Source organism: Buteo buteo, chromosome 8 (genome assembly GCF_964188355.1).
Source record: "Buteo buteo chromosome 8, bButBut1.hap1.1, whole genome shotgun sequence".
NCBI classification, from domain to species: Eukaryota; Metazoa; Chordata; class Aves; order Accipitriformes; family Accipitridae; genus Buteo; species Buteo buteo.
In genome coordinates, this window is record NC_134178.1 from 34,038,854 (window position 1) to 34,066,572 (window position 27,719).

The 27,719-nt window shown below is 36.8% G+C and overlaps 2 protein-coding genes across 7 annotated transcripts in view; one reads left to right on the forward strand and one right to left on the reverse strand.

The window, feature by feature from the left end:
- ARL13B (ARF like GTPase 13B) overlaps window positions 1–27,719 on the reverse strand; it is a 52,038-nt gene that overhangs the window by 18,306 nt on the left and 6,013 nt on the right. For 4 of the 6 annotated variants that reach the window (XM_075034063.1, XM_075034062.1, XM_075034064.1 and 1 more), the window contains exons 3-4: window positions 26,639–26,705; window positions 22,585–22,834 (exon numbers count right to left, since the gene is read on the reverse strand). In XM_075034063.1, the coding sequence (XP_074890164.1) occupies window positions 22,585–22,834; window positions 26,639–26,705 (317 nt within the window). Of the gene's footprint in view, window positions 1–22,584; window positions 22,835–26,638; window positions 26,710–27,719 lie in introns of all 6 variants that reach the window. The other 2 variants (XM_075034065.1, XM_075034061.1) reach the window with 1 other exon arrangement.
- On the forward strand, window positions 806–13,477 carry STX19 (syntaxin 19). Its single transcript, XM_075034742.1, has 2 exons — window positions 806–1,558; window positions 11,744–13,477. Exon 2 carries the CDS (start codon window positions 11,830–11,832, stop codon window positions 12,706–12,708), a length of 879 nt encoding a protein of 292 aa, XP_074890843.1. The 5' UTR covers window positions 806–1,558; window positions 11,744–11,829; the 3' UTR covers window positions 12,709–13,477.

The window sequence follows — 27,719 nt, forward strand, 5'->3', positions numbered from 1 at the left end:
GTTCACTTATTTATCATCATCTTGGGGATAAAACCCTCTACATCCTACTGATAATCAAAACTTTGCTGACTTGCCTGCAGAGCTAGAAGGAGCATAAGGCTCTCCTCCCTGTCCCTGCTTTGATAATCCTTTCCCACCTGTCAACAAAAAGAGTACTTCTACAGTACTTTGTATGATTTAGTGCAGAGATTCCCTAACTGTTGTTCAATGCATATACAGAACCTATGACATTTTCAGTATGCTTATGATTCTCTGGCACTATTCCTTCTCACCAACCAGCTAGAACAAGTAACGTCCTCTCAGTATTTGGCTATGAAATAGGGCCAAAGCTAAACCAGGAAAAAACTGAAATGAAATTCAAGAAAGCTACGGAAAGTAATTAAAAGACTGGAAACAATTATCTCCACTTTTTTTTTTTTTCACATAACCTATCTTTGTTACAGTCTGAAAATCCTACTGCACTGCCCCTTAGTCTCAAAAAGGATTCTTCAGCAGTGCTGTCAGTTCATCTAGATCTAATTGAAGAAAATATTTCTGAACACAGAGTTTGTTGCCACAGCCTATTCCTTTCTCACCTGAAGATTAAATAACTGCACTATTTACAATGTTATTGGACTGCACGTTCTACAAAGCACAGCTGAAGCAGAATGAAATGTTGGTAAGCTGCATACCTCAGTGTGAGTGTGACACTAATGTCCTATAACTTGCAGTAGCTGCTGATTTTTAACCTCTAGTACCTTGAAAGGCGTAAGATTTGTGGTTTTGGTCAATTAGCTTCCATTTTCTCCACAGCACTTCTGTTGCAATACTGACTATATTCAAAAAATACAGCTGAGGTGCTGTACCTGGAAAAGTAGCATATCCAAATAGCTGTCTCCACCTTATGCTCCCCAAGAACTGAAGTGGTTCTGCACAGGTCATACATTTCCTGCTGTACACCCCTGCCTGCTTCAGCCTTTAGGTCAAACTTACAAATGGAGTTAAAATATTTTTAAGATACCGTGATAAAGGGTATTATTTTGCTGTTTTGTTTTTTTTTTTTTTTCCTTTTCAGGTAAGTACATTAACAGATCCATGACCTACCCTTGCCTCCTTTTCCCTTCGTGCTTCAGCATAGAAGAAAGCAATCCCTGCGCTTACACTTGTGCTTCATAGGTAGGCAGTGCTCCACTTCCAGCTTACAAGGTCTCTCTCTTGGGAGCTGCTCCTAGACACTTCCTACTACTGGGCAGCTCCAGCAGTGATCCGCCTCTCAGCAAGGCTGGGTTTCAAACAGGCAGAACCAGATTCCCCAAGTAGAAAGTAATCAATTTGCCTGTCTACTGCAGTTGCAGAAGTCAGCTTCTCTCTCACACCACCGCTCCTGAAGATGAACCCTTGGACAACTAAATAAGAACTAGAAGCAGAAGGCATGCAGAAAAGACTTAATGGAATGCCACTCAAGACGCATTACTTAGGCAAATATTCGAAACACTGTTTTTCAGATTATACTGAAGCTTAACCTCAGTAGTTCCTCTGTAAAGGATAAAACAGAAACCCAACAGCACAGGATTAAAAGGTAAGACTTTTCTTTTACTTAACATTTATAAAGTTGCAAATATCAGAAAAAGGCTGTGTAGTGTGTTTAGAATGCAAAAGTGTCAAGACATGCAAATAATAGATGTCTACCCTGCAAAGAATTGAATATTTCTCTAGGTGAATACAGTCTCAGAGCTCTGCTGCTCATGCACAGGAATGCTAGGTTTTGAGACAAGTTTTATGCATAAAACTTCCTTCCTTAGGGAATACATCAGAGTTATCTTAAAGGATAGACCTTGATTTTAATTTTCCAAGTCAGTAGAACTTCATATATAGCAATTTTTCATGTTTAAAAAACTGTAGGAGGCATATATCAAAACATACTTGAAAGCACAGGAAAGTGTCTGTTGGTTTATCACATTAAGTCTGCTGAGTAAGAAACTTTCGTATCTAAAATCATGCTTGGCTTATTTCAATTTCACATAAAGTATATTTGGAACCTTCTCAGTGTAACAAACTTACTTTACACAAGAAATAAAGAAAAGCTAGGCACCAAGTGCTTTTATATCAAGTAGGATTTTTTTAAGCAACTAGAGAGCTTTTGAACTTTAAGAGTCATGGGAAACAATGTGGAAAGGGAGTGTATGTGTGCATTGGCACAACTGACATCTGCAGTTCAGTAACAATATTTCTCTTAGAAGCCAGAAGACATGCCAGAGAAAAACAGTCTAAACGCAAACTATGTGTGTTCCTTGACCTGTTTCTAAAATGTAAATTACTGAGCAAAGAGGAAAAAGAAAAAAAAAAAATCAGTATTACAGTTTACTTTATAATCCAAAAGATTTGGTGAAAAAAAAAATCCAGTATGAAATGGACATATTTGTATCTCAGCTTTCATCAAAAATCCAAGAAGTGTTACAGAAAGGGTTTATTTGGGAAGAGGGTATTTTGCGCGAGTGTATGTGCACATTCGCTTTCTTGTTTTGCAGACTTGGAGGGTTTTTTTAAACGCTTAATTTGTAATTTACGCCTTTTTCTCCACTTGTGTGGGATTCTCATACAGTAACGTAACACTGAAAACTAAATACTGTAGAGGGTACACACTGACACAGTGGCGGGGGAACATATACACTTAAACTGTAAAAGTGTCTCAGAGATGCTGCTTTCAAGGTTAGTTTAATCAGAGCCAGTTATCACAAACCCAAAATTTTGAGTCAAACCTGCATGGTGGCCATCAAAATTAATGAAGTGCAAAGCAACCCTGATGTCAAAGTATTACAGTATCAAACTATCAACATGATTAAAAGCAACTTTAGGAAAATGTATCTTTATGAGAATGATTTATCTAAGATCAAGAATATCAGTCTTTAAGGCTACTTCAAGAAGCCATAGTTTTAAGTGGCTGAATTAGCATTCCTGGGAAAATGAAGACAGAGAACCTTTGAATTTAACAGCCGTCTACACAAGGGAAAGAACAATGCTGTATTCTTCAGTCTATGGTCAATCTCTATCAAAAAATGCAGTTCTACCCTTTTTCCTTCAGAAATTTCATCTATTAACTTTTTTCTTGGGCAATCCTGTGGACAGCAATCAGTAGTTTTATCCTAGAGAAGTGAGGCCTCAGCAGATATAGCAAGAAAAGGTTTGTTAGTCTTTTTATGTTTTGCTTATGTTAATATCCATGAAAGTCAAACTCCTGATCCACAAACAGGCAGATTTCAGTTTGTCAGTTTTGTTTGTTCTTTCCTCTTCAGTTACTAGCAGTTCATCAGCTTTTTGAGGAAGTCGCAGAAAACAAAACTCTTGACATTTTTAACAAGCAGACAGGAGAACTAGCCAACAGTTTTTTGCTCATGGTGACCATAAGGTACTCTAAGATTAAGCTCTGAGCCACCTCTTTCTGAAGACTTTTTGTGGATTGCCTTTAAGAGCTTTTAACTACACTGAAATAATCCAAATGGTGGGTGTTAACAGATCTTAAACTACATTCTTCTTTAGCACTCGAAACCCCTGTGCCTTCTGGATTGTTGACAACAATTACAAACCCATTAGTAATTTTTTTACTGATTGATACTAGGCTTTTTCTCAAATAAACCGGTTTATTTCATTTCTCTAGTTTGCTTTTCATGCCTTCAATTCTTATGCAAAACAATCCTTTGAATATTAGGGTAAACTATAATGAAAAACTGGTGAATAAAGTGCTACAAGCTTATCTGCCTGTAAACATCAATTAGGAATTTGCTTTCATGCAGTTGCAGGGAGATATGAGAGACATTTCTCTAATTTAACCTTTTCCCTAAACAGTTCCTCCAGGTCACATTTAAATAAGAGAATAGTTAGAAATAAGATTCTAAACTTATCCTGTTTATAGTATCTCTAGGCAACTTTAGAGCAACTTCATTGTCATATTACCTTTTGAAGTGGTCACAAGAATGTCAGCAATTATAATTTGTTTAATTTTGTTTAAGTGGCCTCATTCTCACCTCAGGTCTGAATCATATTCCCATTTACTGAAAACATGATTCTCTGACACACTCTGCTTTGCTACCAGTTTAATCATACTTATTGATCAAATAGGCTGCATCCAAAGAGATGTCTGAGCTCACATCAAGAATATTATGTTCAGCTTCCAGATGTGTAATTCCAAAAGCAATGACAATGATATTGCCATGCATTTTTGTATGAGATTTAAAAAAGTTGTAAATATGAATTATTTTCTTATACTCTATTTCACCTTGATATATCAATACCTAGGCAAACATTAAGTTATTTAGTCAAAGTTGCCTATAAGAGATGTTTTTAAAAAAAGCTGCCTGGAAATCCTTACATTTATTACAGGTGAGTTCCAAGGTTGTGATACATAGCTATATGGTCTGACAAGATGAAATGGGAATGTAAAGTACGTGGGATGTTGCACAGTACAAATTTTGAGCCTGCAATTCTACTGTCAGGAAGACAAAAATCTTGAAACTGATTTATAGCAATACAAAGTCATTAACCAGGAGTTCAAACTATATATCCTATTAAATGGAAAGAATTTCACCTGTCCTCTATCCTCTTGCAGCCCTTTCTTGCTCCTAATTTATTGTCAAATACTGCTTTAAAATATATCAATATCTGGACCTTAATTACGTGATCTTTTGGCAGAGGAGATTATGATTTTCTTTTTGGATTTCTGTGACCTATAGGTGGCCGTCACATTTGCACCAACTAATTAAGTGAAGGTACTGATTTCTAGTATTATCCTTGCTGGAAATAAACAAATAAACCCAGGCATCTACAACATATAAATTGACTTCTCTCTACTGCTCATTTCTGAGGTCTCTTAAAGAGCACTACTGACAGTAAATCTCTGGTTTAATAGGTGAAAAAAACCACCATCAAAACATTAAGTAAATTCTTCAGTTTTGCTTTTAATCAAGGGATACTCCATTCCCTTACAATTACAGAGAATAACCTACAGACTGATTTGCAGAGTGAGATCATTGTTTTGTCAGTCGGGACTTGTAGGTGCAGTATGTGTCACCGCTACTGTGACTTATGTCAGTGCAAAAGCATGAACTCACCACCTTCCATTACCCAAAGTATCAGTAGGGAACATGGGAATTGCTGGTAGATGCTTTTCATCAAGTCTTCCACATTCATAACAGCATGCAGCCACACATTCATAACAAAGGTCCCAAAACTTCAAGGAACAATCTCAGATTTGCCACCGATTCACTGTGCATCTTTGAACCAAACACTTTATAGAATAGCAAAAACCCCCACATTTTTTTAATTGGAATGTAAGAGAAGTACTGACAGTTGTAGAGATTTTCAAAGTATAAAAGCTTGTAATAGAGGTGATTTACAAACTGCTATATTCTCCCACTCCACTAATGCTAAAGTCTATACCTTGTATTATTCCTTTACCTTCTCTCTCAGGATTCTTTCCCATATCATGCCACAACCACACAATCAACACAACACAAGACAGCTACATGTCCTGCAACATGATTGTGTTACAGATTTCTGGCCAAACGCCCAAGAACATGTGAATTATTTTAAGTAACTAAAGTATATTTTCCCCCTCTACATGTCCCTTGGAGGGCTTACTCTAGCAGCATGATTTGATTACAGTTTTCCAGCAACTTTGGACTCATTCTTCCCCATCTTACAAACTTCTTGAATAGTAAGACCTGTTTTACTCCATTTAAATCTCATGGTTTTACTCAGTATCAACACTTCTCCACCTCTCATGATCTATTTCACACTAATTAGAGAACTCCCAAGCTACCTTGCTTCAAACACAGCATTTCTATGCTCCTGGATACTGGTCATTTTGGTTTCACTGGTAGTCTTATGGCAGCTATGGTGGGTAACATTGTCTCAAAGGGACAAGCCACCAGAATATATTTCCTCAATGTTACGTAGTAGGCAATGCCAGAAGCAATGTGCTACAGGTTATTTCCTAGAGAGAAAGGCTGACAAATTACTTTTGCATGTTAGTATTTTTTAATATTAAGAATAAGATACCTATTAGCACTTAAGTCCTCTGTGCTGAAAATGTTACTGATTTTGCACTATCATATCATGTAATAGCTACCTTCCACATATAATGGCATCTTTTTTTAGGCTTATAACCAGGGCAAGCTCTCTGCCTTTGGTATTTTCCTGTTGAGCCACTCCCACGCTTCCCACAAACAGCACTTGAACTTAGAATTATTTTTAAATATGTTTTTCTAAGGACTTATCATCCTAAGACAGAGATGCTTTAAAAGGATAATTTCATCCAACCACCTTGCTGTGTAATAATCCTTGATTTAAGCATGTTTGTTTACAAGGTATTTAAGTTAAAAGAAAGTTTTTAAACAGAGGAGAAATTAAACATAACCTGTAGCAAGATTGCTTACTTTAGTTACTTAAGATATATCTTTGGGTAATAGGGCAAGATTCCAAAAGACCATCAAACAAGTTCCTTCTTTTCTTGTGAGAATATACGAGAGAGCACAGGCTTTGGAGAAAACTGAAATTTAACTCAAGCCCCAAGTTTTCCCCACAGACTACTATAAGTAAACTGTAGTTTTAACTATAAGTTAAACTGTAGGCACTTAAATGGTAGATGTGTCTCACTAATTTTTTCTTGCTAAACTTAGGACACATAAAGCAGTAATCAAGTTCCAGACCAGAGTATGAATCCCTACATTACTCAGAGCCACTGTGCTCAAAAATAACAGTTATACAGGTTTGTTGGCACCATATAACAGAGCTATAATGTAATTTCACTGCAGTCTGGAAATGGATTTAAAAAAACAATAAAAAAAATATATAAGATTACTTGTCCCTAAGGAATTTCAGGTTACATGTTGCTTGAAACTGTCCTCTACCCAGTGCCCTTAATGGACTCATAACTACAGAACAGGAAAACAAACTGACACTTATTTTTTTGCAATCATTAAAAAAAAAAAAAAGGTACTATTTCAGCAGACATAAAGAATGAGTATGACGCAGAACACAGATCATACATCTCAAAGAGCTCTTTAAGACAGATTTCTGTCCCTTGATTGTCTGCAAGTCCTCTTCTCCTGGTGGACCACAGTATGTTAAAATGAATGCACGAAGGCATGCAAATTGCATCAAAGATCAAATACAAACAGAGGCTTTTGTGTTAGGCATTTTAATGAAGGTGCTGAATAACCAAGAAATAGTGAACAAAACTATGGAAATTAAAATAAATAGGAGGTTTTGGTAAGTTGAGGAGTGGGAGGAAATAAAACAATTCATCAAAGCCAAAAGAGAAGACAATATATCTAATTATAACGAGTAACAAGAGTTCCATATTATCAACTTATCTACTTCACATATCCATTTATGCCTTTTAACTTAATGCAGCCCAAATGTTATTTTTGGATGTAGGCTCCCTGTTTACTGGGTCTACTGATAAATTAGACAGGTGGAAGAACATTCTATATGGCTGCTTTGCAATTAAGCGAAAGGATATTTCAACTTGCTTTTTTTTTTTTCCCTTAAAAAATGGAGAGGATAATATAAAAATTTTCATTTCCGCCAAATTCATTATCTTTGAATTCAGGACATACTTTATCATCATGACAGATTAATAATGGTGGTCCAGTCATCAGGATCTATTATTCCCCTAGTCAGTGTGCTGAGGTAATTGTCATTATAAAGACTTTCCCAGCCACATATGTCATCAGTTTGACTGGAGAGATTCATAACCCTGATGAGCAACACAGTAAAGTTATCAGAAGGCAAAGATTCTTGCAATACCCTTAAAATGTATTTGACAAGGATGTGAAAATTGCATTTCTGAACCTGTCAACTATATATAACTATATATAAAGATGCCTACCAGAAGGACAAATACAGACTTAATCACCAGTGGATCTGCATGATAAAAACACTGCGAGGGGCGGGAAGGCAAACCTTTCTAGAAGATAAGGTATGCCAGAGTGACCAAACTGAAACACCGCATGTGCATTCCTAATTTTTCTCCCCAAATATGTGTATGAAAGCACACCAATAACCCTTGAACTCCAAGTACAACTTAGGTACTGGGCAAAACTGGGCCTGATTCTTCCTCCTTTCCCTTCCTTACCCCAGCCACCTCCTGCCCAAATCCATCCTGTAGCCCTGTCTGTTCTTTGGCTATGTTTTCAGTCTTACATTGATTCTAAGCGTGAACAGAGAAGACACAGTGCCACATCAGTTTGCCTAAGTTACTGCAGCCTTATTATTAGAGCAACTCCATTTCTACAGATTATCTTTTATTGAAGCCTGGCCAGCAGCTTGTGATCCCAGCTCCAACCACATGGTTTCAGCATCAGTAACAGTTCAGATAAAAGATGACACAGCAGCATTTATGACACAGGAATGGCCAGAAACATGGGCAAACCTCACCGAGGCTCTTCAGATTTATATGTGTAAGAGCATTTAGGGCCATTTCTAAACATAGTCAATGATTTGAAGCTACAGTTTAACAAGCTAATGCTTTCCCATCTACTGATTTGCTTTGCCTTTACTGCAGTCTCTTAGCTGTTTTAACCTAAATTTTCCAGCCTTCAATGAAGAAAAAGTTTGATGAGGATGTGCTAGGCTGTGCTACTTTATCGCTTAAGAAGGATCATCTTTTAAAATATTTTTTTGAATGTAGGGGACACACTAAGTCACTGGAGTGCTTTCAGTCCACATATTCCCTTAACTGTAAAAGAATAGGCATAATCTCCCTCTCTTGACAAAAAATTCAAGGAAATAGATCTTTCATCTCAATCAAAAGAACAACAGGACGTACCCCTATACATACACACAAACATGTAGGACAACAACAAGAACTTAGTATATGAACAAAGCTTGTTGTGGAACACTCAAGAAGACAGGCCAACAATTTCCAAAGTTATCTTTGTCATGAAGACATCCTTATTTATTTGAAGCCAGCATGCGTTTCAGTTGCCAGTATAATCAACAACATTTATTGGCAAGCACGTTTAGTGGCAGGTTTTGAAGTCAAGCCCGATAGGATATAAGACACAAAACCAGGGTTCAATTGCTTAGATTCCACTCTTTAGGGAGACTGATGTTTAAACAAACAAACAGAAAAATCCATTAACATCAAACTTAAGTATTTTCTGCTTACTTCTTTGCAAATTTGATCTTTGAGAATATTTGCAGATTTGCAATTCCATTGCTTCTCCCCTCCCCCCTACCTCCCCTAGGAATACGGCTATTTCAAGACTGATGCACCCAAAACATTAAAAAGTAGCTGTCAATTGTTAATGGATACACAAATTGAAGATGAAACCCAGTATGGTTCTTATGCTCCTGTGTTTAACTTACTTTCAAACCATAAGAGAATCATCATATGAAAAAATCGGTAACTGCCCTTTCCAGAAATTGTACTGTGTTCTGAAGGAGTAACTGGATGACTGGATGAATGTTTTAGAGTTTTTCAGTAATTACTTGCATTCTCTTAGATACAAGAAAGTCTTGCCACCTCACATCATAAGCATTAATGCTGCCCTTAGAACTTGCTTTTAATCAGAGGCTTGTCAAGCCATGCTAAATTAATATGGGTCAACAGATGTGTTAGGCTATACTAAAACAGATTTTCAGGTCACTTGTCTGAAGCATTGTTTAGCACTCCTGGTTCCTTTCACATGCCCCAGACTGAACTTTCCCTGCAGCAGTCTCCTGGTGCCAAACAGCTCTGAAACATTCCTAAAGAATGTTACCTTGAAGAAATTGCCTGACTTCTGCTGTGGGGAGATACACAGCAAGTTAGGCAATGAAGGGGAATTACTGTAACAAAATTAATATATGTTGCATTTTCCCCACCCCAAAGTGATGTTTTCCAATAAATTGCTATCAAGCTTACCTGATCACAAGTCTCAGTACATTACCGTAACTTCTAATGACTGCCAGGCTTTTTGGATTCTCTTGATGTGAATCAACAAACACTAAATTCAGATACTAAGGCATTAAGGGGAAAAAAACCCCAGCCCCAAACAGTAAGGGAAATCCACACTAGGGTAGCATTTCAACGTTCTTTCTCATGATTGATCTCTGCAGCATTTCAAGTTTTGTTTTTCAGCTAATCCTCCTGCAGACAATCAGACTTAAGTCTGTGGAAGACATGTTCAGAGTGTTCAACTCCATGACTTATATTATGCAAAAACCTATTTAGGGACTTTAAATATGCATAAGGGAGCAGAGATACCACAGCAGTATCATTTGAAGCTCTTCAAATGTAACAAAATCATTTGCATATTGACAGGTTACTGGATTGATCCTTTGCAGTTACTACAAATGAATCCTTTTGGATACTATAGAGAAATACTGCATTTGCTTACTAAAATAAATAAATAAATCAATGTTTACAATTGGGGTTTAAGAAAAAATGTACCTATCAAACACTACTATTTCAGAAGACTGCCCTGAAACCTCTGAAAACAGCCAGGAGATACAGCTGTACTGTTTAATGTTTACGCTTGAACAGTCCTTTGAAAGACACACATTTGATTTAACCAGAAGACCCCAAGTAAAAATCCCATAACATACTGAGCATTTTACTTTTTACTGAAATTTTCCATTCTTGATCATAGTCCAAGGAAAACATTCATGTAGAGTTTGAGGAAAATACTTTCTTCCCCATAATTAGAAATAGTTGAACTTAGATATTTTCTAAAACATACACAATAGAAACTTTCCTTAATTATATCTCCAGTAAAGCTTGCACAACAGCTAGGGTAGAAAACAGAACTAAATCCACTTTCTATTAATTAAGAAACAGTACTGAATTGTATCCCACTATGGTGCACAAAGTATATTTGCATAAATTTTTTGAAGACTGCAAATGACAATGTAAGAATAGATGACAGTAATCCAAAAAAGTTTAGAAAATCTTCAAGTTGCAACATTAGTGATATGGATCCACCTCTATGAAAACTCAGACATTAAAAAAATAAAAGTATTTTCATGCTAAATTATTAGAGTTCTTTAATTATTAGAGTTCTGCTGTTCTGTTTTGCTGTAGAGTTAACTGCTTCAGTTACTATCAGTTTACCTCCCCAGGCAAGGGAAGGCAAGGAAAATGGAGAAAGTTTTTTCAGCATGGCTAAACTAAAAGCCTGAAGTAACTTATTCATGCCAGAACTCTGATTCATTAGTCTATCTCATAACCTCAAAAGCTGAAGTGTGTGTTTCCTACTGAGAATCCAAAAATGGAGCATCACGTTCACTGTTATTTCCAAAAAAAAAAGAAAAGTTGATTAATTTTCATCAAGTAAGGAATTACAATAACGTAAGAATTTGAGTTACTCCTCTTTTCCTCCCCAAAATAAAAGTCCTCTCCACATGCCATATTCCTCATTGTTCTAAGTTCTGGACCCTACACCACAAATCTACCACAAAAACGGGCTTGGGCTACAAATCACTGTATGTGGAAAAAAACCCACTATAGTGAAGAAGCTGAGGGAAGAGTGTTAACCATACCCACGCGAAGATAAATTAAAATCTTTAGGTTATGATTAAGTCCTACAGAAACTGGATTAAATGGTGGATTGCACTGATGCCACCTATCTTGTACATTTGTTCAGAATACCTACAACTTCCAATTCATTGCTACTTTTACTTTACTTTTGTGCAGAGGGAAGAAGTAGCTCTAATCTCCAAAACTACTTTTCATGTATACATATAACTGCTAACATTGATTGTTGTTACACTTTGATTACAGTGAAACAAGAAAAAAGATATTGGAATTAACTCCCTGTGTTGCAAGAGGGGAAAAAAAACTGAAAAAGAACCCTGAACACAAAAACCATGAAAGACCGCCTCCAAGAGCTTAAACTGAGAGCTAAGGAACTACAGCTAGCTGGAGAAAACAATGGTGCAACTGTACAAGAAGAGGAGCAGGAGGAGTTTGAACAGCAGGCCATTATTTATGAAAAAGAGCCCATAACTGAAAGGCACTTGCATGAAATCCAGAAGCTTCAGAATGAAATTAATAATTTGGTGGAGGAAGTTCATAAATTCAGTCAACAACAAAAAAGCCTACTATCTTCAATGAGAAGATTCAGTGTTCTTAAAAAGGAATCTAACATAGCAAGAGAAATAAAAATTCAAGCAGAGCATATACGAAAAAGTTTGGATGAACTGTCAAAAACAGTGAAAAAGGCTGAAAATGAGCATGGGCCATCACGTGCCACAGTAAGAATTTTAGCTTCCCAGCACGCTTTCTTATCCCAGCGTTACCTAAATGCTATGCTGTCATACAACGATGCTATAACTGCTAAGCAAGAGAAATGCAGAAGATTTATTGTTCGTCAGCTTGAAGTAGCTGGTAAAGAAGTATCTGAGGAAGAAGTCAATGACATGCTCCAACAAGGAAAATGGGAGATTTTCAATGAAAATCTACTCACTGAAGTAAAAATTACCAAAGCTCAGCTTTCAGAGATTGAACAGAGACACAAAGAACTAGTCAATCTGGAGAACCAGGTCAAAGACTTAAAGGAACTTTTTATCCAGATATCAGTTCTGGTGGAAGAGCAAGGGGAGATGATCAACAACATTGAAATCAGTATGAACAACACTCAAGAATACACTCAAGTATCTAAAGAAAAATTTGGGCTTGCAGTCAAGTATCGAAGAAGAAACCTTTGCAAAGCAGTGTGCTGCTGGTGTTGTCCATGCTGCAAATGACAAAAGAAATAAACTGTTTGAAATACCAATGGTTCCTATTTAGTAAACTATTCTTGTAAAGCAGTTTCAGGATCCCCCGACTGCTTCATTTTTCTTCCCATTTCCCCCTCCACAGAGCTCTCAGGAAAAACTGCATCTGTTTTTCCAAAGAGAGTTAGAAGAATGAAAAGAATTTTATGTTTTCACAGAAACACATGAACTAGGAGAAAGGATCAAAGGACACAAGTGACACTTTTTTGTTCTTCCACTCAAACTAAAACAATGTGGCAACAAACTACCTGTACTTTTGGGAAGCATTGAAAATATTGTTAATCTCAATGACAGGATTCAGAAGAACGGTTTAGTTACCTTTTACAAAATAACGATTAGTGGTTTTAATTGCCTTGTGGTTTTTAGTGCTCATATTTACTTGGTTCAAATTCTAAGGTTTTTTTTCCAGGAATCTGAAATTCTACAAAAAAAATCCCAAATGTACACATAAAGCAGACTTCGTTAGTAACAATCCAGAACATGATGCTAAAACCAAACAGAAGTCAGAAAACAGTTATTAGGAGTGTTTCAATACTACCTCTATAGGAAAAGTTACTTACAGGCTTACTTACCTACTTAACACCATCAAATATTGCTCATGTTACAGTAGGACAGAGTATACTGTCTTATGGAATGCAAAACAGACATTGGGTTATTTATTTTAATAACACCATGCTATTTCTTACAGATGGGTGTTGAACTGGTATTTTCTGAACACATTAAAGATCACTAGCAGCAGAAGACCACATCACCAAACTTGCAGGGACATGTTAGCAGCCTGCTGACAAGCCAAGCATTAATAAACTAACATAGAGGTATTTACATTATTCAGCTACATAGGCAGACCCCTACGAGGTAAGGATAGGGGAATATGACACTTTATTACACAGTGATAAGACACATTCTTACTTTTGCCTAGCCTATCTAAATATGCAGTTGCCTCTGCAGTCTCACCTTCACTAGTACAAAAATTAAGGAAAAAATATAATTAAAAAAATAGAACTCCATCCTTATAAAAATAAACATAATCTAGAACCAGAGAATGATTTAGGTCACAAGGAACTTCTGGGGGACATGCAGAGCAACCTCTTGATCAAATCAAGAAAGGAATTTCCCTGGCTGCAGCTCTTGTCCACCACTTCTCATCCTACCACCACACCTCTGAGAGGAGCCTTGTTCTGTTATCTTCATGTCTTACTAGTAGGCAGTAGGAAGATCTCTCCCTTCATCTTAAGTCCAAACAAACACAGCTCTCTGACTCTCCTCATATGTCACACACTCCAATACCCAAGCAGCATGGACTCACTATAGTATAATCAATATTTGTCTTCATGATCTTCTTGTATTGGGAAGTCCAGAACCGGCCATGGTATAGGACATGCATTTGTTTGTACTACTACAGGAGCAGCCAGAAGAACTAGTCAAGGGTTTCCAGAACTCTAAAGCGTTCCATGAAATTCTGCTAACTGTAGAAGCCTAGGATCCTCATGTAGGTATGCAAAACAGATGCTGAAGTAGTAAATATGAATACCTCCCCCGAGTACCTTAAACAGAGCAGCTAGCCATTGACTCAACCTGTCCCTGAAGATACTTTAGATGTTCTTTATGAAACAGCTGAATTAGCAAGACAGGAAGTATACCACTGTTTTATTTTGAAGCAGCAGTTATTTCTGCAGTGAAGAGAAGCAAGCAGAAGCAGAGTGCTTTTGCTTTCCATGGTCCCAATGGTTGGTTTCTGCCCTGTACCTAACCCCTTTTGGAACTGAATGAGAAATCATGCTCTAATGCAATTTCACAGAAAATAACAATGCAACTGAGACAAAAGAGTTATTTCCAAAAAGAAGAAAACTCACAAACACCACTAAAAACCAAACACCAAACGAGGAATGTTATTTCTGAACTCCGTTATGCCGTGCAAAGACATAATCAATACCACTATAACTGGATACAGTCAAAGAAGTCAGAGCAAATTGCACTGCAATTCTGCAAGACACTAAGTGAGCTAGATGTCTTTAATTGCAGCTAGCGTGTGTGTGTGTGTGGGGGGGGAATCAATCTACTATCAAAAGGCTCTATTGAATTATTTTTACACTGCAGTATCTATAAATAGTTGGGATTCCTTCCATCCCAGCTGAAAATTGCAACTGAAATTAACTGTTATCAAAGTACAATCAGAGGACTGAACCTTAAAGTGAAAAACACTATTTACAAAGTAGCGACAAAAAATAAAATTAGATAATGACACCACTGATACTATCCCATTAAATAATCTAGTCTGTTACCTATATGGAAGCTACCTTTACGTGGCAAGGGCAGAGTAGAAATTAGCCAATAAGCAATACAGAGAAAAAAGTTGCTGTGGCCAACATGCTCTTTTGTGTATATATGTATGTATGTATATAAACATATATAATACACACATTAATATGCATAAATACATGCACTACCCAGAAACACCACCCCATCTACTTTTCCTGGTTTTACTTTTGGGAAAAACAAAGGTACATAACAGGTAGCCCTTTCCTTCTCTCCCGGGTCCTTAAGAAGAAACGCATTATGGTACTTCTGTGAAGGATTACTGCAGCCAGCATTGACAGAAGAGAAAACCAAAATACAACAAACATCACCTATTTACACAGCATCCCCCATGCAGGAGTGTTCATACAAGCATCGCTTATCTGAGAGAGAAACGTGTTCCTGGGCTAGCCCTTCCTCTTCACACAACAGATATGTTTCTTTGAAATAAACATGGTCTTGTTAAACAAGAGCTGTACTTTAAATCCTGGAAGAAAACTCGAGTTTCACTACTACTAAGGAAAGACAGCTGCCTATCCATACATTGTAAATAATTCAAGTAGTTTTCAGATGTATATTGATTACAAAATGGCAAAACAGAAACATACATAACGTGCTGCAGAACTAAGAATAGAGGAGACCAGAAAGACTTGTGGAAAGGTTTTCCTTAATATGAGGTGCTATTAACTGATAGTAAAAATATTAAGTACAACTTATATTGACATAATGAGAAATTGATATTAAGCATTCAAAATTATTAACAGCAGAAATTTTGCAGTAATCATTAAAATAACTTTCCAGTGTTTTTTTCGTTACATAGTTATGCAGAAGACCAAACAAATTAAAGCAAAGCTCCTAGTGTTCTAGTAAGAAATGTGAAATATTAATAGCTATAATCCCTCATCACCAAAATAGCAGGTAGAAAGTAGCTTTCTACTAAAAAAAATACCTACCCAGCAATCTCTCTGGTATAAAAATATCAGCCATAGCACATGGAATTGTATTTCCTCTTGCATGTGTTTCATGTCAAAGGAAAAAAAGGCAAACAACAAACCCACAACAAACAAAAATCCAACAAAACCCACCAACCAACCCACCACCCAACAAAAATAACCCCAAATGAAACCAGTATTTGCCTCTTTTTTCCTGGCATAATATGAAGTCTAAGTGTTCCTTTCTGATAAAAAGAAGGACAAAAAAAATTCTAAGAGAAAAAAATTTAAACTTGCATACCTATATAAGTCTTGAAGATATTGATAGAAGAATTGACCCATGAACTTAAAAACTGCAAGAACTCTTGCCTTCTACAATTCAATTTCCCCACACGTAACAGACTGATCAACTACTTAAGCACTTAAACAAGGCCTACATGAGCAAAGCAAACATAAATTAAGTAGTAACACTAAACAGTAAAAAAAAATGCCAAATAAAAAGTTTAACATCTTCAAGTATTTCATACTAAGAGTCAGTAACAGCCAATACCATCAGCCAATACTTCAGGAAAACTGTCTTAAACGATACTGTGATACCTCCATGGCCAGTGATAGATAATAAGATGCCACAGTACCAATTCAATTTGAAGCAAGTATCACACTGAACAATTAAGAACTCTTATATTCCCATATTACTGTAACATAGAATGTCTTGTACCAATCTCATGCCCACATTGCACAATTCAGCCTATTCTCTTTCCAGGCTATTGGGCCTCCACTTCTCCCTGAAGAGTTCTGAGGCTTGCTATCCATTCCTTTATCAGGGAGGATGAGGAGCAAGAGCTGTCTCCCCCTTTTCTTCTGTCAGCAGTGTGTCTTCTCACCCCTGGCAAAAAGCAGAGTTCCCACATGCATAGGCATACTATGGGATTAGGGCATACCATAACGCAATTGATTGGGATGGAAGAGAAGATGGCAAAAGGAAGAGTGGGCCAATGACTCCAACTCCACTTTGCTCCGTAACGAAGACTGCATCTCAAACCCTTTAGTAATAGATCCTGTTCTTCATTGTGAAATGAGACCCATCTACCCATGATAATTCTCAGCAGTATCTTGCTAGCACTACTCAGTATAAGGTTGATTATGAACAAAAGATATCTAAGATGACATGCAGTGACATAAATTGACATTAATTCCCAGTGCTTTTCAGAAAGGACTGTTGCTTGTTTTGGCACATGTAAAACAAAATAGGAAAAATATTCAGGGGAAATGTTCTGTTACTTAAAGACATAATAAAAATAGTATATTTACTGGGAAAAGCTAGCATTTAAAAAAGCCCAGTTTTTTAACTTTTTTACTTAAAGTTACTTTTTCCAGAATAAAACACATACATTTTTCAAGGACTTACTCTTCCACTGGAAAGATTCTAAAGTATTTGTTGTGGATACAATTCTCCACATATTTCATGAAAGAATGGAGGGCCTCCTTTGCACACCTCCCTATACATTATGATTAAAACACTTCTAGTGCACATATCACAGTCCTAGCTGGACAGCGTATCCAAAATTGTTCTCCCACCTCTCCTCCCCGGCTTCTTCCAAATACACACATTAACTTAGTTGCTTACCCGGGTGATAAATTATAACTACACTATCTTTGTGGCCAGTGCCAGAGAGCAAGCTCTGACCCCTGGAAAAAGTGGTGTGGATCAGCACCCATGTACGCTGTTTGGAGCAAAGAGCTTTTGGAGATCCTCTTCTGGAGAGGACTGGTCACATCTACACTACAGGGCTTGACCCCAATCTCTTGTGGGCTGCATGTGACATCCCTCTGGCCTTAGGACTTACATATATAAAATTATTTTATTTTTAATTCAACAAATCCAAAATTATGATCAGTGCAATGCATCTCATGAAAATTGTTCATGCTGGTATCATATGCTTAAAGTTTTGGGACATAGCATGGGGGCATGTAGTGTGCAAGACCTGCTGATGCAGTGTAGGAGACCTGTCCTGATGAGTAGGAGGTGAAGTTGATATGGTCTACACCCTTACTATCTGACCAAACTGGAGTGTTATACAGACGTGTCCTCTCAGTAAAAGGGAGGACACGCAACTGTTTCTCTCCAAGATGTAGGTCAATCAGCTACCACATACACAGTATGGCCTATTGCGGTGACAGCACCCAAAGAACAAGAAAAAAAGGGGGGAAGGGGAGAGTGTGAATGACTAAATCTCTCAGTGTAGACAAATCACATAATTACTGTGCTGTTCAAAATGGAGGGGAGGGAAAGAAAGTTTAATTTGTCTACTTTCATTAAGGACTGTCTGTCAAAGACTCCCAAGCCTTTTCTGGTGACCATTAAGTGTATTGCTGCTGAAGTTTGTTCCTGTTCTTGGGTTTTTTTTGTGTGTGTTCTTTTTTGTTTTGTTTGGGTTTTTTTAGGGGTGGGGTTTTTGTGGATTTTGTTTGTTTGGGGTTGGTGTGGTTTTGGGGTTTTTTTGTTGTTTTGTTTTGGGGGTTTTGCTTGTTTGTTTGGGGTTTAGGGTTTTGGGGGGATTTGTTTGTTTACAACTCTCAACTCTACATCAGCAAATGAAAAAATCTTGAAACGGAATTAATCTACAGAGCATTGAACAAAGATATAGAGCAGCGGACAAGCCTGCCATCACATAACAGCAAGCAACTGGAGAATACTTTTATTTAAATGTTACTATCATAGATGTTTTTACTGTTAATGAAGCAGATCCCATAGTTAAACACAACATTATCTTTTTACAGGAAGAAACATAGTTATGTAAATTAGGATATGTTATTTTCTTTTTTAAATCTTTAAAGATAAAAGATATATTTAGATAAAGGAACTTCATGATTCAGCATATATTCTAGCCATTATATCACATCGAAATCTGCTTACCTGACTAGAAAAAGTTTTTTCCCACTACTTTTTTAGACCATTTTTGCAAGGACAGTTAGCTCCTACAACAACCGTACTGCTGACCTATATCAAATTCATATGGGTAGAAGAGAGAGACCAAAACTAGTTTTAATTCATTCACTTCACCTATTCTCAAAGGCAACTGAAAGCTGAGTACTTCACTTGTTGCACCACAACCAGACACAGCATGTGCTTACCCAGCCAGAGAAGAAATGCTGAGCAGACAAAGGGAAGAGAAGGAGAAAGAGGGTAAGACTTCAGGAACTAGTGAGAGAGGTCAGAGTATGTAAGAAAAGGCGAGTATATTAGGGAATGTGTTTATTCATTAGTACAGAGCTATACAACTTGTATTTTATTTCCTCTTAGAATTATTATTGAGCAACCAATTTTCTAAAAGCATTCAACAACAGCACTCTTCTTAATCCAAACCTCAACATTCCAAACTCCAGCAACTCTACAAGTAAAACAGGATGAAAATTCTAGTAAGCATTAACTTACCTAACAGTGAATGCAATTTCTGTTTCAAGTTTTTCTTTTATATATACTGAGGTAGTCCAGATTAGAAAGAGAAGTCTGACAGATCAGAATTCTTGTCCAGAGGCAAATTCCCACCTCCTTACCATTGCTACCACTCCAGCCAGTATCACTCCCTTCCAAGGTTTATTAAATAATAAGGAAAATATTACAGAGCACAGCTACAAATATGATATTGATAACCTGATAACTGGAATCTCCTTTACAAATACACAAATGTAATTGTCTGGTGAGCAATAGTTTATTTCAAAGGTCCATCTACCAGTCCTGAAGATTTTATTTTTCCCCGATCCAACTGGCAAAATTAGTTTTGTCCAAATAGATGAAAGCCCATAAATGCAAAAGAAAAAGGTCATTCTGTCTTTTTGATTATTATCTACCAGAAGTACACACACACACACACAAAAAAGGAAAAATAGGGGAAAAAAAAAAAAAGAGGCATAATCAGCGGGTTATTTCAAAGACAAGATGGTTGAAAAATAGGTACATTGGTTCAATCTATGCTTAAAAAGAAATGTGAATATCCAGTATAAACATTTCAATTGTTTCATTGTGATCAAGTCACCAACACCTCTTTCATCATTATTCAGCGCACACACACTTTGAAGTTATAGCTCACTCCTTTTCAATCCCTTAGCATTTAGGTTCTTTTATTAGTTTTTAAGATGGTAATCGCTAATTAATAAAAGATTAATGAATAAGCTCTTTGTATTTAAGCAAACAAATAACATAGTAGAGAACTCTGTGCACCTACAGACAGCAGAGAATAAACAAATTACAATTTGTTTTTCTGCTTCTCCTTGTTTATTTCAAGTGCTGGAGGAAAGCAGTAGTCCAGACCAGAGACACACTTGTGGAGTGTGGAAATCAAAGAGAAGGAGTCTCTCTCCTCTGGCATGAAATTATAACAGTATTCTATGAAAAGAGAAACAGATTGTGCTCTGCACTGCAAGAGCATGAGAGAGAAGGGAATTACTTAAAGAAAATTTCAACTTTACTAGATTTAATACTTAGAGGTCACTGTACTATTTTCAGTAAATACTGGCCTTCACGCATACATGCACAGACTAAAATGCACTAATTAGAAGCTTACCAAGATATTAGGGAACTTATTGCTACATGGATGCCAAGTATCTCATTATTAAAAAACAAAACAAAAGCTGAATATCCTTAGAAGCAGGAAATATTAAAAAAGGCTAAATTTCACCACAAATTTGGAAATCGGCTGTTTCCTTTGCTCTTGATACATTTTCATTTTTTGTTTTAGTGACTTAAGGGGAAAAAAGTTTATGCCACAGAACATCTTTTTGGCAAGTATGAGTGATGGAGATTTGCATCTCCAACCAGAGGCATCTTCAGGGAAGGGAAGGTGCATGGGACCAGTTTAATCTCATTTGTTAAGTACTCCATTTCTATACCACAAACACTAGTGCTTACTGACCAAGCCTTCCTGCTTCACAACTTGCAGGCTTCACAATGTAAGAAGTGCTTCAAATACCGGAACAAATTTTAGGGTTTACGCGATTTGAACATGCCAAGGGTAGCATAGCTATGCCATGAACACACACCAAACAAAAGAAAGACAATACAGGAAACAATTCATAACTCAAGATGCAGGCCCATATAGGGAGTATAAAACAAAACTACTGGATCCCTCCGCAGAACTGGGACACTGCAAGAGCAAATTCTCTTCAAAGGCCTGAGGCTCAATCAATTAGAACACAGTAACATCAATAAACTTAGTTTAGTCACCATTAGACTCAGTTAATACGCTCTGCCTTCCGATTAGCTACTGACATGGGTTGAAAAGCAGGATCAAGTCCCAGAGGAGTGGGCTCTCTACAGGTACAGCCAGCCACCCAAATAAACTCTATTACAGGATTAGGGCATAGAGATTTCTATGAAAAAACCCCCTAAAATGTATTTATTTAGAAACACTGCACAGTTGTCAACTGTCCCTGTCCCTGTCCCAGTTGCATTTTCAGAACAGATTTTGGTTAAATGAGCTGCATTAAGTTGGTTTTATTGCCTTCCCTGTAGTAATAACATTCAGATAACAATGGAAGTTAAAAATCTAATCTATTTTTTAACATATACGCTATTAGCTTGCTGAACTACACTCCACTTGAGCAAAACAATTAGCCAGTTTCACCCTCAAACCACCAGAGCATCACTGCTTCCTAGAAGTAAGAGGCGACTCCTCTTAGCTTTACAGATTCTTTATATCTATCACAGAAAAGTTGTGTAATTACTGCATTATGGAGGTCTTATGCCCACCAGTCATAAAGATATTGTCCTGATAAACCATTTTAAAGTTTCACAGTTTATTTTGTTACTTCAAAATGGTATTTGTCCCCAAAGACCTTTTGTGTGGGTGAATAAAATATGCTATTTTTGATATTTTACAAACCTTAGTTTTTAAGCAGAGAAGTTCATGAATCTATCTGTTCTGTGAAAGAATGTGTCTAGACCTTTTGAAACTTTTTTTTTAATTAAACACATGCACTGCAACAAAAGCATATGCCAAATACTATTAAAGTAAGCCTTCTTTAATGAGATTTTGCTGATTGTGTATCAGCAGCACCACCGTGTGTTAAGTGAACAAGACATTTATTGCTGAGATTACTGGTATTGCAGAATATAATCAACCATTTACAATTTAAGTAATTGATGTAGGCCTAACTAGTAACAATATTTTTACACCATGTTGCCATGACAGACTTGCAAAGCCTTTAACCTATCATACCATTTCAAGTAATATTAGAATTTTAAAGAGTTAAAAAAACCCACCTTATTATTTTTCCACTGCTAATGAAAGAGAAGAGAAATAAATATCCCTGAGAAGGACTAAATAAGATCTACTGTCAGATGCAGTGAATGGATTCAGTACATCACCATGTGGAAAGACAGAAAGACAGACAGACAGAAAAGGCTTTGTTCACTAGTATGATACTAAGATTGGCATAAATAAATACTTCAGAAATACTGTAAAACTAATTGTGATATTGCTTAGTGCTAAAGTTACAGTAGTATTAGCATACTTTATACTTATGTTGATACTATACATAAATACTTCTTTAAAAGGTGTATTGAAGGTCAAAATTTACAAAACTTGAGATTAGGAGAACATTTATTAACATTACTTACACTAACACGGGTTTTCCTGATATCTTAGGACTGTTTAAAACTTCTATCATGGCTTGCTTTGTTTCTTCCATTCTTGCAATGTCACTGGAATCCACAACAAATATTACACCGTAGGACTCAGCATAGTAATTTCTCCAGATATTTCGAATTCGTTTTCCACCTCCTAAATCAAAGATGGTGACTTCAAAGCGTCCCTGTTTAAGGTCAATCTTGGAAAACCCAACTGTTGGAGCCACATCTTCAGGAGACTCTGTCAGAGTTCAAAGAAGAAAGCCTTCAGTAAAAAGTGTCCTCAGTTATTTAAAGAGAATTTTACACTGTGTTTTGGGTAGCAAAATTAGTATTTTAAAAACATGGAGCAAACCCTCCCTGTTAAGTGATACCATATTGCTAACTGCGTATTTTTTACATTAAGATTTTCCCTCTCCTTAGGTAATTTCATATTAATACACGAGTGTCTCAACCAGTTACTTTACATTAATTTAGATAGGAGCATCAAGAAAAAGAAAAAGAAAAAAAGAGAAAAAAAGCCCCAAATGCAATTTTTAATATTTAACATCACAGTTAAATTGCAGTAGTGTTCAGTGTACTGCAGTTTTTACTTTCCTCCTCACCACCAATGCTCCCATCTGAACAGTTATAAAGCATTTGCATAGTATTAATCCAAGTCTGAGAAGGAAAACAAACTAGTTAATGCATTATGACCTGGGAAGGCTTGTGCTCTGCCAAATTTATTCTTTATCCCTCATGGTTGCCAAAACAGTTCCAAAAGTTCAAACCAAGGGCTGAGGTGAAGTGATAGAAACCACGTTCTTCTGAGATGTAAACTACTTGATTCCCTTTATTCAAGATCAGGTTTTGGCCTTTGTTTTTTTGTTTATTTTTATTTTCTGCTTTTTAGTTTGCCATCCATTATGCTAAAAAACTATAGCTTTACATTTAATACCTTTGCTTGCTGTCTCCCTCTCCAGAGGGCAAAGAAAAAGAAAGCTTGTACTTGCCTCACACCACTAAGCTGTCTCTGCAGGGGTGAGTTAATTGGATCTCTGCAACTGTTTTGTGTAGCTTGGTAGCACAAGGCAGGAGAAACAGATGTAAAATTCAGCTCGTTGAGAGGAAGAAAGGAAGGCATGGTCAAAAGCGCTGAGCTCTGAAGAGCAGTGCAGAAGCTACATCACCAGCCTTCTGCTACCACACTCCCTTTTTTTGAGAGAATCCTTCACACACCACAAAGATGGGGATTCAGAACAGACCCCTTCACTGGAACAGTGTAAGCCAAAACTCCAGCTAGAGAATGGTCCGGAACCCCCATTTGTGAAAAACTACAGCTTCAAAACTCAGCAGCCTTTATTTTGAAGAATGTTTTGCACTCTGAGCTGTAAGTGTGTGCTCTTACAAGAAGGAACAGTGTGAACATGAGGGTTGGTTAAGGGTGAAAGTTATTGATGGTGCTGAATGTAAGGGGATATTGCTGAAACATCTGCTCCTATTGTATGGTGAGGTCTCCAATAATAAACAGTCTTCAATGTAAAAACAGGGTCTGCCATATAAGCTGCAGATCCAATTTGGCAAATATGACTTTGGTGACCATGCTGATTTGCCTAGGTTTAAGAGTCCTAAGAACTGAAATATATTTGGTTTCTACTAAAACCCAGTAGTCATAACTGCATTCTCCTCCTATAGGCTGTATGATGCACAGCCCAAAATACTGGTTTTATCAACCCTGCAGACTAACTGAAGGTTCTAATCTCTGCAAGCCCTGTTAAGGAAAAAAAAAATTGCTTTCTAAGGTGTTGTGGTTTAACCCCAGCCAGCAACTAAGCACCACACAGCTGCTCACTCACTCCTCCCCACCCAGTGGGATGGGGAGGAGAAACAAAAAAAAAAGTAAACCTTCTGGGTTGAGATAAGAACAATTTAATAGCTAAAGTAAAATAAAATATAGTAGTAGTAATAATAATAATAATAATAATAAATGTAATAATTGTAATGAAAAGGAACATTAAAAAAAAAAAAGAGAAATCAAACCCAAGAAAAGACAAGAGATGCACAATGCAATTGCTCACCACCTGCTGACCAATGCCCGAGCAGCTATCTGTCCCTCCCAGTCTACTGCCCCCAGTTTATATACTGAGCGTGACATCCTGTGGTATGGAATATCCCTTTGGCCAGTTTGGGTCAGCTATCCTGGCCATGGTCCCTCCCCAAGCTTCTTGCACACCTGCTGGCAGAGCATGGGAAACTGAAAAATCCTTAATTTAGGATAGTGGGAAACTGAAAAATCCTTAATTTAGGATAAGGGCTATCTAGCAACAACTAAACCATTAGTGTGTTATCAACATTCTCACACTAAACCCAAAACACTGTACCAGCTACTAAGAAGAAAATTAACTCTATCCCAGCCAAAAGCAGGACATAAGCACTATTCAAGCCCTGGGAAACAGTCACAGAAGTCAGAACTATGTTTTTCCTGGAGTTTCCATTTAGAAATACCCATCTTTACTCCTAATTTTTCCAGGAAAAAAAGACTTTTAGAAATAACTGTCACATTTATTTGATAAAGGCATTAAAGTTGATTTTGAAACACAACAGAAGGCTAAACAACAAAGCTCTCATGTTTTCAGGACAAAGATTCAGGAATATAAATGAGAGAATATTCATAACTTTATTCAACTTCAGCAAGTCTGTGAACTTACACAACATGCGTAAATAGAAAGTCGAAGTAGAGTCTCCAAGTCTGCCAAAACACTAAGTACACTCTTGTTATTACACAAGATGAAAGTTATTTAGAAAGACAATCCCACAAGGGGGTGGGGGGAGAATTTTTGTTTTCATAAGCACAAATTTCATCTCAAATTGCATCTGGCTTGCATGTGTCATTGGATGGTGCAAAGTAGCCTCCAAAATCAAGTGGTCTCTTACTGAAGTAAGTGCCTAGAAAATTGCTAGTGCTTTTCAGGTGATAAATAATGATATAAAATATGTATCTCTAGAACCATCTTTTATGTTATATACATACACGTACAATTTCCTTCTTTTAAACCTCTTCCTCATTATACATACTTACAACATGGACTTTTATATAAAGTTTACTGATGTATGCGTGTTACTGGATGGTCACTTCAGCACATGCACACAAGAAAAAAAACGCACAAAAAAACCAAAACCAAAAACCAGGTCCATTGATTTCTCTAATGTATAGTAGATGTGAAACACATCATTAACCAGAATATTTCGTATCATTGCATTAATTCAAAGTAATTAAATAATTAGAATGTGGTCTACAGCCTTCAGAGTTTTTGTCCTATGCTTTCACTTAAAGCAGCTGATGGAGACAGACGGCTTGCTTGCAGTTACAATGTTCCTTCAGCTATTCATTGAACTACTGAAAAAACCTTACTCTAGTCCAAAAAATATGCTCATGAAATTTAAACAAGAACCCAGAACAGATTTTGTTGCAAATTAGCATTTTGCACAGTTAATACCGTGGTCAACTCGAGGCACATAAGCACCAAGGTAGTCTGAACATTTGGTCTTAGTATTTCCAAGATAATTAAACACTTCTGTGGACTAATTTTTTCTGTCTGAGTGGACTAAGAGCTCTAATGCTGCATGGTGCAATGTCTTAAGAGGCAGTTCTCTCCATACTATCTTGCCTCTCTACACCTTTGAAAAAGATGTAGGAGAATGGTAGCAACTTTGTTGAACTACCACGGACTTGCTCTAAGTCAGTCATAAAGCACATGACTGGGAGAACCTACTTTTTCAGACACCCTAGCATGACTTGCCAGATATCAAAAATCAGAGTCTTTATGCATCAAAGGTAAGACCCCTTAATTCTTCTCTCATCTGCAGGTCTTCTCACAATGGGGCCTGTGACATGCTCACTCTGGCAGCCACTTTCAGTGGTACAATGACTAAAATTTTCTTTCAACAATATGGGAAGGAGAGACAATTTAAGAGCTGAAGCAGCATTTTTAGATTAAAATGATGGAAAATTAGTAATTATACTCTCTCTTTCAATGCTCCATTTAGATGATAAACAATTGCTTACCTCCTTGAATTCCTCGGACTGTAGCAGTTTTACCAGCATTATCAAGACCCACCATTATTAGTGTCACCTTCCTCCAAAAGGAGAAGAAAAAAAAAAAGACAGACATTTCAAATCTTTTTTCCTCTAGTTAGACTTCACTTATTTTATTAAGTTTTTTTTAATACATGCATAGCAAATTTACCACAAAGTAGTAGAAAGAATAGGTATCAAAATACCAAGTAGCAGGCATTGTTACAATTGTGTATCTGGTGTTCAGTATGTCAAACCATCTGATTAGACAGAACAGCAGAACAAGGTATGAAATGAGAAGTCTAGTATTGTGCTGTAAGTTTCGCATGAGCCAATGATTTTGCTTTCAACTTGTATCTGCCTGCTGAAATTTAATTTCACGGTACTGTAAATTTTATCCTTTTTTTGGTGTGGTCATGGTCTCTTTAACAATTTCTATAATTTCATTTCCATTCCCCTGTATTTTTACCATCTCTCTGGCTCAAAGTTATGCCTATACTAGAAATTAATTTCTGTCTCAACCAGTGCATCTGAACAACACTATACAGTATGCAACACTTGTGTAGACAACATCAGATGCTGTAAATAAGCTGCACTGGTACTCATCATGCCTTTGTTTCAAGTAGGAGCAATCTAGACTGCAAATGTGCAAACCAGTGCTGTTGAGTATGTACAGTACTTTAGCAAACTGGTATACAGGTTAGAACTTATACCAGGATAGGATTTTAAGTAAAGCAATAGGAAAAACAGATCTATGTGTATACCTCAATTGTTCCTCCTATTCACAAAGACTCAGAGGAGTCAAAGGAATTTGCTCAATTTTATGCCCCTTTGAGTGAAGGAATACTAAAAACATTGTTATTTCTGGTCTTAAAACTATAATAGCATCATACATGAAGTATAGTTTATGCAAGTTCTTTCAGAAGAGCCAAAAATCTCTGAGAAAAGAACCTAAAAATGAACAGTAGGATCATAGTAAATTATACTTTAACAGTAAGCTAAAATGAGAACAGCCACGAACATCTATAAACTCACAATCGTCTACAGTACATCGGTGGTGTCAGAAAGCTAT